The following is a 17,103-nucleotide window of genomic DNA, read 5'->3' on the forward strand; positions in this document are numbered from 1 at the left end:
ACCCCCGCCGCAACCTCGGGACTGGGGCCGGTCCACGGCCACCCAGGGACCACCCGGCCACGCCGGACGGACGCAGACTCGCCCCGGGGGGGGACAGAGCGGAGAGCCACCGCAGCCCACAGAGGAGGCCTGTGTTCGCGGCGTCGGGCCCCTACCCCGACCTGCCCGGCTACTTGAGCCCCGGGCGCTGGGACCCCTGGGACCCCCTTCCCGCCCAGTGGACTCACCCCGGTGCCCCCGAGCGGCCCGGGGCCAGACACTACGCGTCTGTGAGGGAACAGTGCGGCTGTGTGTCGCGGGGCGGCGGCGGCGGAGGCGACGGGGGCCGTCCCTTTAACGGCACGCCGTTACACACCTTTAATGGCCGGCCGCCCCCGCCCCTCCCTCCCCCGCCGCCCCCAGAGTTCAGGGGTCAGGGGGACGGCCCACGGCGGACCAGTGACGGAGAGGAGGGAGAGTGGGGCGAGGGGGAGGGGGAGGAGAAGCCCGGGGAGGAAGGAAACGGAAAACAGCCGAGGACGGGGCGGGAGCGCGGCGGAGGCGGAGCCGGCCGCCGTCGCTCCGAGCAGCACGCGGGCCGCCCCTGGACCCCCCCGGGGTACTCGCACGCGCCCAACGGCCCCCCGGGGCGGAGGGTGAGCTCCGAGACCAGGGAGCGGGGGTGCAGGCAGCCGCCGGACTGGAGCTGGAGACCGCTACGGGTCCCGGAGCAGGGGGGCTACAGCGTGCCCGGAGCCGCCCACAGGGGCTTCTTCTCCACCGAGGTCCCCCAGAAACACTTGAGCTACAGCCGGCGGAAGGGGCCCTGCGTGCCTTCGTCGCCCCCCACCGCACGGAGCCAGGGGCCCTCCCCGTCGTCCCCCAGCCAGGACCGGCCCCGGGGCCAGGGCTCCGACCCGCCCCGGGCGGGGGCCGCCACGGTCCACGAACAGATCCGACAAGTGGTGATGAACCTGGAGGACGTGCTGGGCGGCCTTAAGCAGGTTCACTGGGAGATGAAAGAGGTGGGTGGCCCACAACTGCTGTGTGTATATACTAAGTCTGTGTTTAAAAGCCTATGTCTGGTGTGTTTACCCCCAAGGTCGGTCCTAAGACTCAGCTGTTCCTGTTGGTGTCATGGACGTTGTGGACAGATGCGCCCTTGACATTTTTCAAATGATTTCCAAAGAGTTCATGGAAAGGTGTGTGTGTGTCTGTGTGTGTGTGTGTGTGTGTGTGTGTGTGTGTGTGTGTGTGTGTGTGTGTGTGTGTGTGTGTGTGTGTGTGTATTTGTCCATCCATGTGTTGATGCACAGACTTATCATCTCTTGCAGGAGCATTGATTGAGAACGATTCACACTGACCTTTCGCAGAACGGCGATGGAGCTGGCAGAGTTCCTGGCGGTGCATTACACACTCAGGCCTGAGACCGTTACTCGATTATAATGTGCAGTTTCCATTTTGCGAGGCAACCCCTCAAAGTCCAATGTCTGCAAAACCCTATCATTGGGTTGCAGCGCAGAAATGAATACATAAATGAAGGTTATATTTTTGCAAGGAATGACAGCAGATGCTGAGGTAAACTGAGGTTACGTTCGGTTTTGTCTGGCAGGATGTGTGCTGTGGTGGGCACGGTACGCGAGGCGGTTCCCCTGCCTGGTTCTACTGTCCTAACAGACGTATCGCTGTGTGTTCAGGTGGTGGACCACATCGACCGCCTCACGGCCAACATGGACCTCGGCGACGAGGGCATCGCCGTCACCCCCGGCAACGAGCCCGCCGACTCCTACGTCCCCCCGCGCCCGGTCGACCTCGGCCCTGCCGCGGCCCCGCCGCCGGCGCCAAACCCCAAACCGCCGTCCGTCCAGAACCACGTGTTCCTCAGGACTAACGCCCCCTCGCCCGTTCACGTGGCGTCCGTGGTCAAGACCAGCCGCGTCCCGCCGCCCCCGGGACCGCCGGGCGCCGGGGGCGGGGCGGGGCGCAAGCGGCCGCAGCTGGTCTCCAACGGCCACCTCCCCCACCTGTGCCCGCCCAGGTACTCTGAGCTGCAGGACCCCTGGCGCCGCGGCCCGGACCCCGAGGTGGGGACCGCCGCAGGGACGCGGTCGCCGGGGCCCAGGACTCAGAAGCCCCCGCCGTACCCCCAGAACGGGAGGTGCGGGAAGGGCCCGGTGCCCCCTCCCATCCCCGTGAAGACCCAGACCCCTTACCCTGGGAGACGCAGACAGAACACCAGCATGGTGTGACGGAGAGGGCCGGCCGGCCTGGGCCCCCAGGGGCCTGAAATAAGACCCGGGAACGACGATGGAGGTCTGAATGAGCCAGCCAGGGCGAGAACGTATGGTAGGTCGCTTTTTTTTATGCGATTCCTTCTTTTTCTTTTATGGGCTCTGGACACTACCGTTGACTTCATGGACTTTTATGAAGGGGTGTAGCCGGAGACGTTCGTCACTCTTTATGGGTGCGTGGGCTGGGGAGGAAGTCGGATCATGAATAGCGGTAGTGTGTGTTTGTGTGTGTGTGTGTGTGTGTGTGTGTGTGTGTGTGTGTGTGTGTGTGTGTGTGTGTGTGTGTGTGTGTGTGTGTGTGTGTGTGTGTGTGTGTATGTTTGTGTGGGCGGTAGATGTAATCTATGTGTCTGCTTTTGTTGTTGTCATTATTTCCCAGGCTTCACTTGAGTCAGAACAGAGGGAAAAAACTATCTTAAAGCGTATTAACTAAAGCAGTTCGCTCCCAAGATTAACATAAAAGGAATGCGTTATCCGATAAACGTCTGTTGCACTAACTTGATAGAAACTAAAAGTGCAAAGAAGCAAGACCCGATCCAATGTTCCTCGAGTCAAGATTTGATTTTCATTGTTTGAGGAGATGTTGTGTTTTGTGCCAGATCTGGAGAATCATTACACCAATAACCTTGCCAGAATTTATAGTTACTTATTTGACTATTTTCCCCGTATATCGTACAAAACACAAGAACAATGTCTCGGATCTTGAGAGAGCTCTGTTGTAGTTAATCTTTGTAAGTACTACCAGATAAACAGAATGTTCTATGAAGTAATTCCAGTCTTAACATCTTAATTTTCTTTGAGCAAGTATAAACAGATTTGCTGCAGTTTGGATTGTGCTTGTTTATGCCTCATGTAATGCCTTAAGTTAACCGATTATTACTATTACATGTGTTATCCTCCAGCAATACAAACTATGGGCAAATAATAATGAATAACAAATGCTGTTAAAGAATAAACCCGAAAATAGAGCCACACTAGCTCAAGAAGCAGCGAGGCACTTTGGTTCACTGCTCCCCTCTTGTGGAGAGTATGCAAAACTGCAATCTGTTTTTCTGGGGCCGTTTCAAGTTGGGCAAGAACAATCTGGTTTTAATCATAAAAAACCTCTGGCCTCGTGCCAGAGAGAAACGAGGCAAACCGAGGCAATAGCAACGTTTGTGACGGCATTATAAACTTGAGCGGTAGTAAAGGGTTTTTACTGCGGCTACCTTCGTTGTGAAGTGAAAAGGAGACTGCAGTGACCACATGGCGTCCATTGTGAAATAACTCGTACAATTATTTTTCTGTGTGAAATTGTTCTGGGGTGACATGATTATAACCCATGTTCCAATACATGAACTTGTAGTGAGCTCCATAGAGCTTAATGTACGATATATTACTTTTTCTCCTTCTCTATCTCCCTTCTTGGATTTTGCTCGCAAGTGTATTTGCAGACATTGTATTGGGAGTCTAAAGCCTTGCATCTTGAATTCGACTATCAGGATTGGTCACCCTGTTCTCCCTGAAGTAGAGTAATGTACTGCAGAGACAAGCGCGTGCACACAATGCATGCACACAATGCATGCACACACACACGCACGCACGCACGCACGCACGCACGCACGCACGCACGCACGCACGCACGCACGCACGCACGCACGCACGCACACACACACACACACACACACACACACACACACACACACACACACACACACACACACACACACACACCTAGCACGCACAGGCACAGAGGCACACAAACTCACACACACACACACAGGCACAAAAATGCCCCCTCCAATGCAAACACACGCAGACGCGTGTACGCACACATACACACCCGCGCACATACAGACACACACACACACACACGCAAAAATACCCACACAAACAAACGCAAACACACACACCCATGCAAACACACACACACACACACACACACACACACACACACACACACACACACACACACACACACACACACACACACACACACACACACACACACACACACACACACACACACAGGCACAGTGGCACCCAGACCAACACATACACACCCACACAGGCACACTCAAAGACACATAACTCTGCAGCAACAGAGACAAACGGTGACAGTCGTGATGGAGACGGTGTTACAGCAGTAGGTTTACGAGTGACTCACAAGGACACCTCCGCTATCTGCCTTATCATAGGGATGCCCTTACACCTACCCACGTCCCACTCACACCCACCCACTCACCATTCATTCTAGTAACCAAACAAGGGTATGACTGGCATCAATAGAACGGTAGAGAGAGACAGCAAGAGAGATTGAGAGAGAGAGAGAGAGAGAGAGAGAGAGAGAGAGAGAGAGAGAGAGAGAGAGAGAGAGAGAGAGAGAGAGAGAGAGAGAGAGAGAGAGAGAGAGAGCGCCTTGGGGCTTCAATGAATGACATTTATTTTATTTCACTAGGGAGAAACAAGAGTTTACTGGAAGCATGTGCATACTGAATATAAATGTTTTGCTATTGTGTGTGTGTGTGTGTGTGCCTATTTATATATGATGTATGCATGTGGGTTGGTGTGGATGTGTCTACGTGTGTGTGTGTGTGTGTGTGTGTGTGTGTGTGTGTGTGTGTGTGTGTGTGTGTGTGTGTGTGTGTGTGTGTGTGTGTGTGTGTGTGTGTGTGTGTGTAAGGGTGTGCTGTGCATGAGTGCCTCTAGGTGTTTGTTTGGGATTTTCCTTCATCCTTGTCCTCCCTGTGTCTTGTCCACCAGGACCCTGCCACTAGGAAGCATCTCCCTCTACGACGGACAGATGAGACGGACTGGGGCAGCAGGACCCTCCACACACAGGAGGACGCATGAAAGGAGATGAAAAGGAACTGATAGAGAGAGAGAGTTGGAGAGGGAGAGAGAGAGAGAGAGAGAGAGAGAGAGAGAGAGAGAGAGAGAGAGAGTTAACCTTCCATCGGGCAAACATGACCCGCAAGCCTGCATGGGGAGAAGCATCTGAAGAGGGGTGGACGCATCGAAAGGTCTCCAAGCTGTCTCGTGGGTCTCCTGTTGGCGGTTGCTCTTTCCCCTCTATTGGATGGAATAAACGACGATGGGTCACCTGTATCCCTCAATCCCTACCGACGTCACCACCGCCCGCAACCCCACCACCACCGACGCCATCAGCCCACTACCAAGATGAGACGACCGAGGGACTGTGCATCTATTTAAGACCTAAGATGGATAAATGATTCACGGAATCAGTGAATCATTTATCCATCAGTCTGACGATGGTGTGTGGGGGGTCTCAGGACGCCGCGTCACATGACACCCCGTCTCAGGACACCACGTCACATGACGTAGGCCGTGGCGACGCGTGGGCTCGTGGAGGATGAGGTCCACATGGAGGGACAGGGCCTGTGATGATCCCAAATCCCACAGGGTCACTGTTGAGTTGGAGCACATGCTTCATCTAAGGGCTAGCTTCTCAGATTCCTCTGTGCTCTCTCAGATATTCTGTCAATGTTGCTCCCTGACCACTGAATGTTACCGCATTTGCAAATTGATTAAATAAAAACCATGCCTGTCTCGAAATAGGTTTCGCATCCGGAGGCGGAAAAAAAAACCCTGAATAGGTTATTAATACCGTGATCATCTCTCAGGTGGGAGCCATTCAGCCATATTGGACCCAGCATGGGTCTGTTCCCGACTTTCCATGCATGCTGACACTCATAGGAGCGTTCCACCGCGTTAAGAAGTCCGTGTTGTGTGACCTCATTCTGCCAGAGAGCTTTGTGTCCAAGACAATTCTGTGGCATCATGTTGTCTTGCTTTCACGTTTGGTTTGTCACTTTCACATGTTGGTATGACTTCAGATGCCATCACGGTGTCAACAAGACAAAGGGACTTGGTCTTCTCTGCACTTTGCAGCAATACGTTCCATTATGTATTCGATGATGTATTCATATATAGGAGGTGTTCTGTTCCCAGTACACTGTGACCTAATTATTAACCTTGCTAATATATTTTATGGATTCCTGTCACACCCTGTCTCTCGCTCTCTGTGTGACTCTCTTTTTGTCGGTCTCTCTCTCTCTCTCTCTCTCTCTCTCTGTCTCTCTCCCTCTCTCTCTCTCTCTCCTCCCTCCCTCCCTCTCTCTCTCTCTCCTCTCTCTTCTCATCTCTCCTCTCTCTCTTCTCTCTCTCTCCTCTCTCTCTCTCTCTCTCTCTCTCTCTCTCTCTCTCTCTCTCTCTCTCTCTCTCTCTCTCTCTCTCTCTCTCTCTCTCTCTCTCTCTCTCTCTCCTCCAGCTGTGGACGGACACTTTGATTCATAACCCCAAAAATAGTCCTCCTATCCTGTTATTCTGTACTTGGACCTGCGCCATGAAACTTTTAAAGGGCAATCACTGTCCTTTTTATTTCCCCTCCTGCTGAACCACAGCCCTAAGTGCTTTATATTGAGATGCTGAGGTTGATTTACCGGGCTGTCATGAGACACTCATTATCTCAAAACGTTGTGAATGAATGCAAATGAAAAAAGTGAAGTCTACAAATATACATTTTAACAAGAGCAATGAGTGACTACCACCCTCACTCTCTTAATCCCCTGTTCACTACCTCCCTCCCTCGTTGATGCCATTATTCACTCCCTCCCTCCCTCCCTCCCTCCTCCCTCCCTCCCTCCCTCTCTCCTTCACTTCCAGCCTACCTCACTCAATCACTTAATCCTTCCATCCCTCCCCCCCTAACTCCCCCCCCCCCCCCCCCCCCCCCGCCTGTGTTGAGGCAAGGTTAAGTAATGTCTAAGTGAGTGTTGGCAAAGGACAAGCTAGCTGTGAGTGGTTTATAAACACAAACAGAAGGTTAAAGATGCTGTCGGGGTCCACAAGGCGACAACGTTTGAGCCCTCGTCGCAGTGACCCATCAGCAGGCAGAATGTACGCGCTGGAAGAAGACATTCTAAAGCTATTATTTGATAAGGGGTAGAGGCAGAGACAAATAAATATTCAGTGATTCCAGATAAGCAAACGGTTATTTCCATCCCGAACGCAATGCTCTTAAGACGTTGAGCAGGCCGTTCATCACACCCTCTTCTCCATTGTGAGAATATATTCAGTCCACTTGGTATTCCTGCGGAGACACGTGTATACTTATCAGCAGATAACGAAAAAAAAGCTGAATATATCCTAACCCAAGCCATCCTACTCTCGTTAAAACAAACACAATCTACACAAAAGTAAACATCTGCGAGGATAAGATGAAGGCAGACGCCGACCGGCGACTAAACATCAACCGATGGTATCCATCATCACAGATGGCGGCAGTGTGTCTCCCGTCCGGGGGGATCCAGACATAAAGACTTTGGGTGGGGCCATAGACCCCGCGGGGTGTGTGCGCTATACCATCCACAGACCAGTCAAACACTGGTCTGTTTACACGCTGTGTGCATGGGACCCTACGTGCGCCCCAAGGCATGTGCTAGCCAAGCTAGGTGGGGCCATGGAGTCCATCTGGAGGCACAGTGGAGTCCCTTTGGGTGTGCGATGGGTCTTTGACGGGGAAAACAACACAACAAGAATCTCTGTATAGGCCTCCTTTCGTATTGTGTCTCATTTGCCCTTCTTTTAAGGTTGATGCCAAATAAAAAAGACGACAAACACACACACAATAAAAAAGAAAAAAAGAAAAAGCCCTTTTAAGACCCTTTTTCCCCAAAGGGAAAGTCAACCCCCCCACACCTGAAACCATAACATGTATGTTATGACGCACATTCACACACTCACACACACTCACACACACACACACACACACACACACACACACACACACACACACACACACACACACACACACACACACACACAGGCGGCCTCTTGTGTTATTATTAACCTCTGGCCCAGGTATTCTTTTTCTGGACTGTTTGGATTTCAGAGGGAAAAGCTGTCGCATTCTTCCACCGCTGAGGTCTTTGTGCCCTGACCCCCCCCCCCCCCCCCCCCCCCCCCCCCACACACACACACACAAAAGCACTCAGTCCATGCGTCGTAGAATGACTGCCCTAGGGGGAAACCGCTGGACTGAGTGGAGGTAGCACGTCAAGCTGTCGCAGTCACTGTGAATTAAAAGGAAGAGTAGTAAATGGTGTACGCTATTTTATTAAATATATTTTATTGTGAATTGGATGTTGAATAATCGATATTTCGCACAATGTTACTTCAATGAGTTTGAAAAAAAGTTTGGTCTGATGACTGGAAAGCATCCTTAGCCTTGGAGCTGATGTGAGCTCTCATTCCAAGAAAAATAAAACAAAATAACTATAAAAAGGTTTTGCAAGCTGGGATTTAAAAAATCACAAGCTGCTCACCAAGCCTGCGTTCAAATGCAAACGATAAATGAAAAGACGGCTAAAAGTAAGCGCTATACCTCCTGTGGCTCACTGATGATGACTTCAAAAGAGATGCTCTCTGCAAAAACGTTCCTGGTTTGTGGGGAAATAGAATACCACTGCGTCAGCTCTGAAAGAACAGAAGAAGGTCTTACATTTAAAGTACCACCCAAGTCAAACCTACCACCCAGCTTGAAGATGAACAGGAGTGTGCTTTGTTCCTGACAGACAATAATGTGAGTGAAAGATGGGGGAGGAACAAGTTCACCGTTTATATTTTGATGTGGAGATGCTTGACCTTTTTGCGTAACCCACCAGAAATTCGATCCCTTTATCGTGTCTCGTTGTCTAGCCGATCCCAGCACCGTGTCTCTCAATGAACTGACACAACTGCTGAGGAATGTCTCTGCTCTCTGCCTAAATCAACCTGCAAAAAAAATGAATCGTAGAGTGGAGCTCGTCTCCCGAGGTGAAGCAGACCCAATACCCCCCACCCCCTTTCTCGTGGCCCCATTTGCTCGAAATATGATCTAAAAGTACAAGAGTACAACACGACCACCACCTATTCTAAACAACAGAGACAGTTTTTTTCCCCTCGCGTGGCGAATTCATCCGGAAAATGTTTCTGTTGCCCGCATGCTTCTGGCGTTTGAGGTAGGCCGCAGCGACTTGGCGGAACACCGAGATACTATTAACAACGGATTAAAGCCTGATTTCCCCTCATCACCGACGCAAGCCTACCGCCGGGCGCGCCGAGCAGAGAGGTTGTGTGCGGGGGGACGGCTGTGTGTGAGATGAGGCGCTGCCCAGAGGAGTTGCCGGCTTTACTTAACTTGGAGTTGGCCGCTGCTGACTGTGTCGCTGTTCTTAAGCATTGCGGCCGAGTTGAGAGACGTGGCCCAGATGTGTGTGTGCGTGTGTGTGTGTGTGTGTGTGTGTGTGTGTGTGTGTGTGTGTGTGTGTGTGTGTGTGTGTGTGTGTGTGTGTGTGTGGGGGGGGGGGGGGGGGGGGGGGGGGGGGGGGGGAGAGTAGTTTTCTGCATGCCTCACAGCTGAGCAAACAGTCTACCGTCTTCTCTCCAGCATGGCATGTTTAAAATGACATGGCGGTCCAAAAAGGAACAGTGGAACTAGAAGCAGAACCCGCTGTGAGACTGGCAGGCCCGCACACAAACACGCACGCACTCATGCGCACACACATACAGGCACCCACGCACATGCTGCAGGCACACACTTGCGCAAGCACACACATATACATTCAGACATTCCTATGAAAGCAGGGCCTAAGATCGGCATGGCACCCGTCCAAGTCCGGTGTTGGACCTTTGATGATAATGTCACTATCTCCAAATATCACCACCACAACATTCCTAGACAATAAAGTAAGTGATTTATGTGTGTGTGTTTGTGTATGTGTGTGTTTTCCAGACACTTTAAATAACATTGACAGCCTTTCTGGCATAGATGCACCTTAGCGGAGGCCAGTGGATGCTGTTCCCTTGCCCTTAATCCTTCAGCCCTTGACTGGAGAATGTTCTACATCTGTTTGCCTTAACAGTGCAAACACTGTCTGGCTGTCTTTTCTGTTCCCTACTTTTTCTTCTTCATTTGTTCCTCTCTCTCTGGAAATACTTTAGCATTCATCCAGCGAATAGATCCCTTGTTTCAAAAAGTGAATCCAATCAAAATGAATACAGTTGATCGTTGGTGCAGCCAGATGTATCTGGAAGGGTTTCATCGTTCTGATGAAAAGTAGCATGTCTACTTTTCCTTCAGATGAGGCGCTCATGAAAGCATGAGCCATGGATACAAATTAACTTTAAAAGCAATAAAAACCGAAGCCGTAGCAGCAATTAAGACCTAGATAGATAGTAATATACATAGAAGTATATAGAGAGAGAGAGAGAGAGAGAGAGAGAGAGAGAGAGAGAGAGAGAGAGAGAGAGAGAGAGAGAGAGAGAGAGAGAGAGAAGAGTAATAAATTCATTTATTTGTCATATATTTATCTATATATCTGTTCACATCGGACAAATAGATAGATAAGATAAATCGAAAAATGTCAAGCAAGATATAGAAATAAAAGTCATGCATAGATCAAAAAAGAGTATGAGAAACAGCCTCTAAAGGAGTGGATAGGTGACCTTGGGTGTTTTGAAAGGCGCCTCTAAATTAAATGAATTATTATTATTATTATAGATTGACCAACAGAGAAAAAGTAAGAGAGAGAGAGAGAGAGAGAGAGAGAGAGAGAGAGAGAGAGAGAGTTGGACAGCTGCTCTTTATAGTAGAGATGACACAGTAGCACAAGATCCTGCGGCCTGTGTTTTCACATGTCTTCGTGAGCAAACTCAATGCAGCCACAAGCCTCTCTCCTTCCACCCCCCCCCCCCCCCCCCCAACCCGCAAAGTACCGCCCAGGAACAACGTCACTCTCAGCCACTTGATCTATGATACCTACCGGCTTGGGGGGGGGGGGGTCTCAAACACCCAGCCTGTCATACTGGGGAGACATCCTGGAATACTAGGAAGGGGACACACATCCAGTCATTCCTACTGGTGAGACATACTTGAGTTCTATAGGACCCAGTCTTTCTGTTCTGTGTTCCCCTCTTCCTCCCCATGTGTGCGGGGCTTTGAGAATGCAGGTCACAGTGGACCTCTCTGTGGCCTGGTGTAGGGCCAGCCACAGGGGGATGGAGGGAGGGGAGAGACTGCGTCATTGGTTTGGCGTCTTTGTATAATTGGTTTGCGTGCAAAATAGGATGGAGGACAAGTTTAAAAAAACTGCTCTTGAAAGTTGTACTCAGTCCTGGTGGTGTTTATTGTATTAAATATCAACCCAGCATAAGGACTTTGAAATTGTAGTCCTTTGAAATTTGAAGTTTGAGAAATATAAAACATTTTACATTACAGTTTTCATTTACACAGGCACACATGTTTGATCCACTTTCAAGCATCTTGTCAAACCCTTAAAAAACAAAAAGCAAAGATAAATGCAATTTAAGACTATTAAGCGGTAAAATAAAAGTGATGATGTCATTATAAAATCAAAAATTACATATAATAGGACCAAACGAGAAATGTGGAGAAAGAACTAACCTACTTACTTAAAGAGGTCACTTCTTCAAATTTCAAGACCAAAGGACATTTAAGATAACATTCTAATGGATTGTGTTAGGTCAGTGTAAATACTATAAAAAAGCACCTTAAGAACATATGGTATATAACTACATAACATGTACACAGACAATGAAAAATGCATGCTGCACAATCATTTGTCACAGGAATGGTGAGAATTATAAAAAAGCTATAATAATAAAGCGTGGGCCTCCTGTGTGATGTAGCATCCATTCAGAGGATGGTTTTAAAGGCATCCCGTGCTCCACTTCAGATTCTAAGCCCTGGAAGCAGAAAGATTTTAGACTAGGGTTACACACAGAAAATTCAGACAAGCACACGCAAACACTGCCTTCGACTCATTGTATAAATAATGATGTTTTTCTTGATTAGTCTGTGAACATGATTTCTTCCTGATCAAATATCTAAACATAAGGCAAAAGCTCTGGGATCGATTATTTTCTGTTTATTTCTTAACGTGAGAAGAGAGGAAAGGCAATCCTCCGCTCATACGTTACCTCGCTACTCGACAGTTCCTCGTCTGTACGTAAACTCCAGTGTACGTGATGTCGCACCGCACAATGTTGTTGGTGAAGTCTGACTCCAGAACATGGAAACTTGGATTGACGGTGACCTAATAGGAAAAGTACAAAGAGAAAGTGAGATCACCTTGACATGAGTATCTTCACTTTACCGAATCCTGATGAAAAGCTTGGTTTTTAAAATAAAACACGACCTTCAGCAGATAATTTCCTGGAGGTACATCAGTGATGTCGATCCACTGGCAATCAATGTTGGCAGCATAGGTGTCATGGCAACCTGGACTCAGTCCCTATCCGAAAACACAACACAGCAGTGAGCTCTCAATGTGCTGCTGCAGCTGAAACAGGGCTGATCAAAGAAGGATTACATAGCCCTGTCTTGGTCAAATAACACATTTGTAATTGTATTTCCTATACATGTTGACGTCTCCAAAGCACAAGATATTTGCCAATAAGCAAACAAAGCACATTATTGCCTGTGGCTTGGCCTAATCATGATTTAATGCTATTTATACAGTTTTTCACTCGCTCTGAATCCAATCGAATCTCTTCATCATTCTGACACACTCCATTACAATGGCTCTCTTTGAGATGGGCTGTAACAAGTTCCTAAATTTATACTCAAGTTAACACAGTCTTGTAGGGCCAGTGGTGAATATCCCAACAGCCAATCAAAGACCAGATAGTTAATATTATTAGTTTGTTCACATCAGTTTGTTTGAGCTCAGCGTTGTGCCCTACCTGTGTGTGAGACGTACAGGCGTAGCGGCGTCTGAAGCCGGCCTCACACCCCGTGTCCTCCAGGCAGAAGCTGGCCTTGTGTCCCTCGGCCACCTTGCGCCCCGTGGAGACGTCCAGCAGGTCGTAATTACTGAAGGCGTCCATGCTGTGGAAGTGCCTGACGGAACAGATGGAACAGGGTCAAGTATAACGTATTGATTTGACCATCGGGAAACGAAAGAAGGGAATATATAATAAGATAGTGGATGATAAATAGATTAAAGTGGAATTAGAAATACTTAATAAATAATAGATAAGCATGCATTAAAAAATAATACCGTCAAATATTGGATATTTAATATTGATTCGAAAACTGGGAATCCGAATAGGGTATATATAATAGATTAAATGGGGTAATGAATGAGGACCAGAATAGAAGAAAAACAGAAATAGGTGTAATTAATGCTAGCTATATTCTCACAAAGTGTTCAAGAAGGCCTAAAAATCTCCATCGGGAGTCTCCATGGTTCTAAAAGCTCCACGCCGCGGTGGGCCGCCAACGCTCCGGTCAGACACATTCAGAGGCGGTGTGCAGGGTGAGGAGTGGTCCCAGTGGAGGTGGGGTGGGGGACTCACTGGTGACAGCTGTGCCACTCCCACTGATGCCTGGGGCGGACCGGCAGGAAGTCGGCCGTCCCCTGGTTCTTCACCTTCTGGGGGAAGCGCAGCAGTACCCTGTAGTCGATGTCCTGTACCCCGGGCCCGTACGCCGACCTAAGGGGGGAGAGCCAGGGAGACAGGGCCGCCAGGTGAGGCGGTGCTGGAAGGTTCCAGCGCCTCGCTGCACGGCAGGTCTGCCTTCCCTTGGCTGGACTGATGGATGGCTGATTGGCTTGCTGGCTGGCAGGCTGAGCGGAGGAATGGCTGACTATGGCTCTCCCAAAACGAAAGGTTTTAGGCTGCTAAATGCTTTTTAAGGGGGGGCGGGAACCGAATCCAGGAGCGTTTATGTGTTGGCGGGACACTGTGTCGGAGGATCATTGCTCTGAAATTCAATCAAACAGCGGTCCTAATTCTATCACCAGATGTGGGCCGGGCGAAAGCAGCAATAAGACTGTAAAATAGAGCTTTAACAGTCAAATACAGTGCTAACAGTCAAATGCAGCACTGACAGTCAAATACAGTACTAATCGTAAAATGCAGCAATAACAGTCAAAGCAGCAATAGCACAGTCAAATGCAGCACCAACAGTTATATGCCATCACAGTCAAATACAGCACTTACAGTCAAATACAGCACTTACAGTCAAATACAGCACTAACAGAGTCGAATTAACCACTCCCAGGCAAATGCAGGACCTCAACATTCATAAATAGCAGCAACCCTATTCAGAGTTGGCCTAAACCCGAACAATCCATACATTACAAAACAGCACTGTGAGCCGCTGAATGTGTATGTGTGTGCGTAATGCATACGTTTGCATCTGGTTCACGTGTTTACGTCTGTCCATGTGTCCGAGGCCATTTGGCACCGGGTATTACCTGGCTAGACAGTTCTCCTCGGCTGCACACCTCAAGGCGTACATCTGCATGCGCTGGATGTATGTGCCAGCCTGGATGGCGTAGGGGTCTGGAACCAGGTCGGGGAGCCCTGCGAGGGAGCAGAGGACAGTGGCACAAAAAGCATGTTTTTTTCTTTCTTTTTTCGCTCCGGTTCTTTGCTAAGGCGTTGTTCATTGTTGACAGCAGTCCAGTAAAGCAGACCAAACAGGCAGTCCTGGCAGAGAGGGAGTCGATGGAACTTCAGAGTCAGTGTTTATGTCTGTGTTGGCACTTGGCAGCAGCACGCAGCTGTATTACATTCCTCACATGACACTTTATGATCCGCGGCCCAGAATGAACCATTTTCCCACTATATATATTTCATTTCTTTGCTTTACTTTGCAAATTGACTCATTATTTCCAGACGGGCGATTAAACATTGAATCCTGAAAACTGTACTCGATGATCTTTTGCGCGTACATGGAATCCAATTCATATGCGCCTTCCTTTCTTTCACAATATCATCACTCATATTATATAATACGTTATACATTCTAATTTGGGCATTTTGAATTGTGATATATTAGTATGCAATTAATCGGTAGTTAGCTGTATAGAAAGTGCAATTCACTTACCATTTTGGAAATATCTGGTGCCATAACCGGTGCCAGGGGGCACACGGACCACGGGCCGTCCTTGGGGGGGATACATATTGTACAAAACCGAATTCCGGTGGTTCTTGAACGGGTTCCGGGGGTCATCGTTAGACATGGCGTCTCCGTTAGTTTCAGCTCCGTTTGTTTCCACGCCGTTTGCGTTGTTAGAGGCCGCCTGGTTCGGCGCGGGTACCGCGGGTACCACGTACCCTGAATGAGAGGGCGGCGCCGCAGGTGCAACGTGCCTGGAGATTGACAGCGCGCCGTGAGGCACCGAACCGGGCCCCGGTTGGCTGTTTCTATTCTGTGCGGTGGCATCCTGGCCAACACGTGCCCCGTTACTCCTGGGCACTACTACATCGCTTCCCGGTGACCCAGGAGGGGTCCCCGGTAACGTCGCCAACTCCGTGGCGACGCGCCGCGCGCTGGCAGTGCCCAAGGCGCCCTGTCGCTGGAAATTAACCACCTGCGGGGGTCTCAACTCAGACGGGCGCACGTTAACGTGCACGAGCGGCCTGGTGCTGTCTTGCCCAATAGATACAGGTCCTTGGTCAACTACCCTATCATTTACACGATCAAGCTGGGGACGTGTCGGCCCGCTGTAGTGCCCCCCTCTCCTCTGCGACGCCCCGTCCCGTGCGTTGAATACTTCTCTCCAGCTGCTGCCGCTCATATAGTTCCTCGAGAAGGTCCTCGGCCGGCCCGCCACCACTGGGGACTGGTACTCCGAGCCAGTGCTCATCAGACTGAACACCTGGCCATTGTTCTCCCACTGGATGCGCTGCCGCCAGGGGCCGCCCCGCGGGGGGACCAGCTGCCCCGTGAGGAGAGGGGCCAGTCCCTGGAGGATGTAGAGAGAGAACACGGACCACTTTGCCATGGTTAACTACAGATCTTCAGTGGAATCCCCAAAAGTCACAGAGGTTGTTGTCGTTGCGGTTGCGTGTGGTGTTCAGTTGGAGAATAACGTAACCAAAAGACATAGAGTTATCCGGTCCAAATGACCGTCCTCAGACCGGCTCAGAATTAGAAAGGGAAAGAGGAGGGTTGGGTTTTTCAGGTCGTTTATCTAATTCGGCCGGTTTAGCCTCCTTACGCAAGCACAGAAAGTTCAACCTGCAAACGGAATGGATTAACCCATTCCGACCCTGGACGGGGCGGACCAGGTTTCACCCATGATGTTTGGAAAGCAAACTTTACGCACGGGTGTGAACTGACGTCTGGTGGGTCGGGTTCAGCTATACGCTCTCTAAGTATCCATGGTGACTTTGCGACCCATCCGCCCTCAAAGCATACTTTCCGATGAATGGTAATTTCGTATTATTCTTTTTCATAATTTGACTGATGGATATGAACAAAACTATGCCTGATATAGGCTATCATGCAAAGATATCAACACCAAATGTGCCCTGTATAATTATTATAAAGGATTAGACTCTCTCATCATAGTTATCCGTGAATTATCGATATATTGGCAAACAACGCTGAAAGGATTTGTGCCCAATAAGAAGCACTGGGATTTAAACTATTACCACAAGGTGGCGCTGTCTACCAATACAAATGCAGCAAACTAGGAACACTGATAATCTGCTTTTTCTCTTCGACTCTTCTTCTCATTAAAATGAGACACAGTTTTTTTCCGGATCTATTTGTCCATTCATTGCTCATTCAGTCATTATTTTTCGCCCCAAAGTAGTTTAAATCCCACATGCACACCTTTTCACTGCATAACAACTTCCATATGCGTACAAATGAGGCTGATTGACTTGATCTATAAATGAAGTCCCTCAATCTTAATTGGCTTAACACCATGACAAACATTCTGAAACATCAATTAACATCCACATTTGCCTCAAACAATGTTAGGCTTACAGCCTATGTAAATAGTTGTGAAATAATGGTCTTGTTGTT

General features: G+C 49.4%; 1 protein-coding gene across 1 annotated transcript; it reads right to left on the reverse strand.

Annotated features, from left to right (window-relative positions):
* Nucleotides 1–11,397: 11,397 nt before the first annotated feature.
* Nucleotides 11,398–16,383, reverse strand: LOC130386917 (protein-lysine 6-oxidase-like). The gene is made up of 7 exons (XM_056595780.1): nt 15,172–16,383; nt 14,537–14,645; nt 13,632–13,769; nt 13,017–13,173; nt 12,470–12,565; nt 12,252–12,367; nt 11,398–12,017 (listed from the first exon to the last, which is right to left on the reverse strand). The coding sequence occupies exons 1-7, from the start codon at nt 16,070–16,072 to the stop codon at nt 12,011–12,013; spliced, it is 1,524 nt and encodes a 507-aa protein (XP_056451755.1). The 5' UTR covers nt 16,073–16,383; the 3' UTR covers nt 11,398–12,010.
* Nucleotides 16,384–17,103: the final 720 nt, after the last annotated feature.

The sequence above is a fragment of the Gadus chalcogrammus genome, chromosome 8 (genome assembly GCF_026213295.1).
Source record: "Gadus chalcogrammus isolate NIFS_2021 chromosome 8, NIFS_Gcha_1.0, whole genome shotgun sequence".
NCBI lineage: Eukaryota > Metazoa > Chordata > Actinopteri > Gadiformes > Gadidae > Gadus > Gadus chalcogrammus.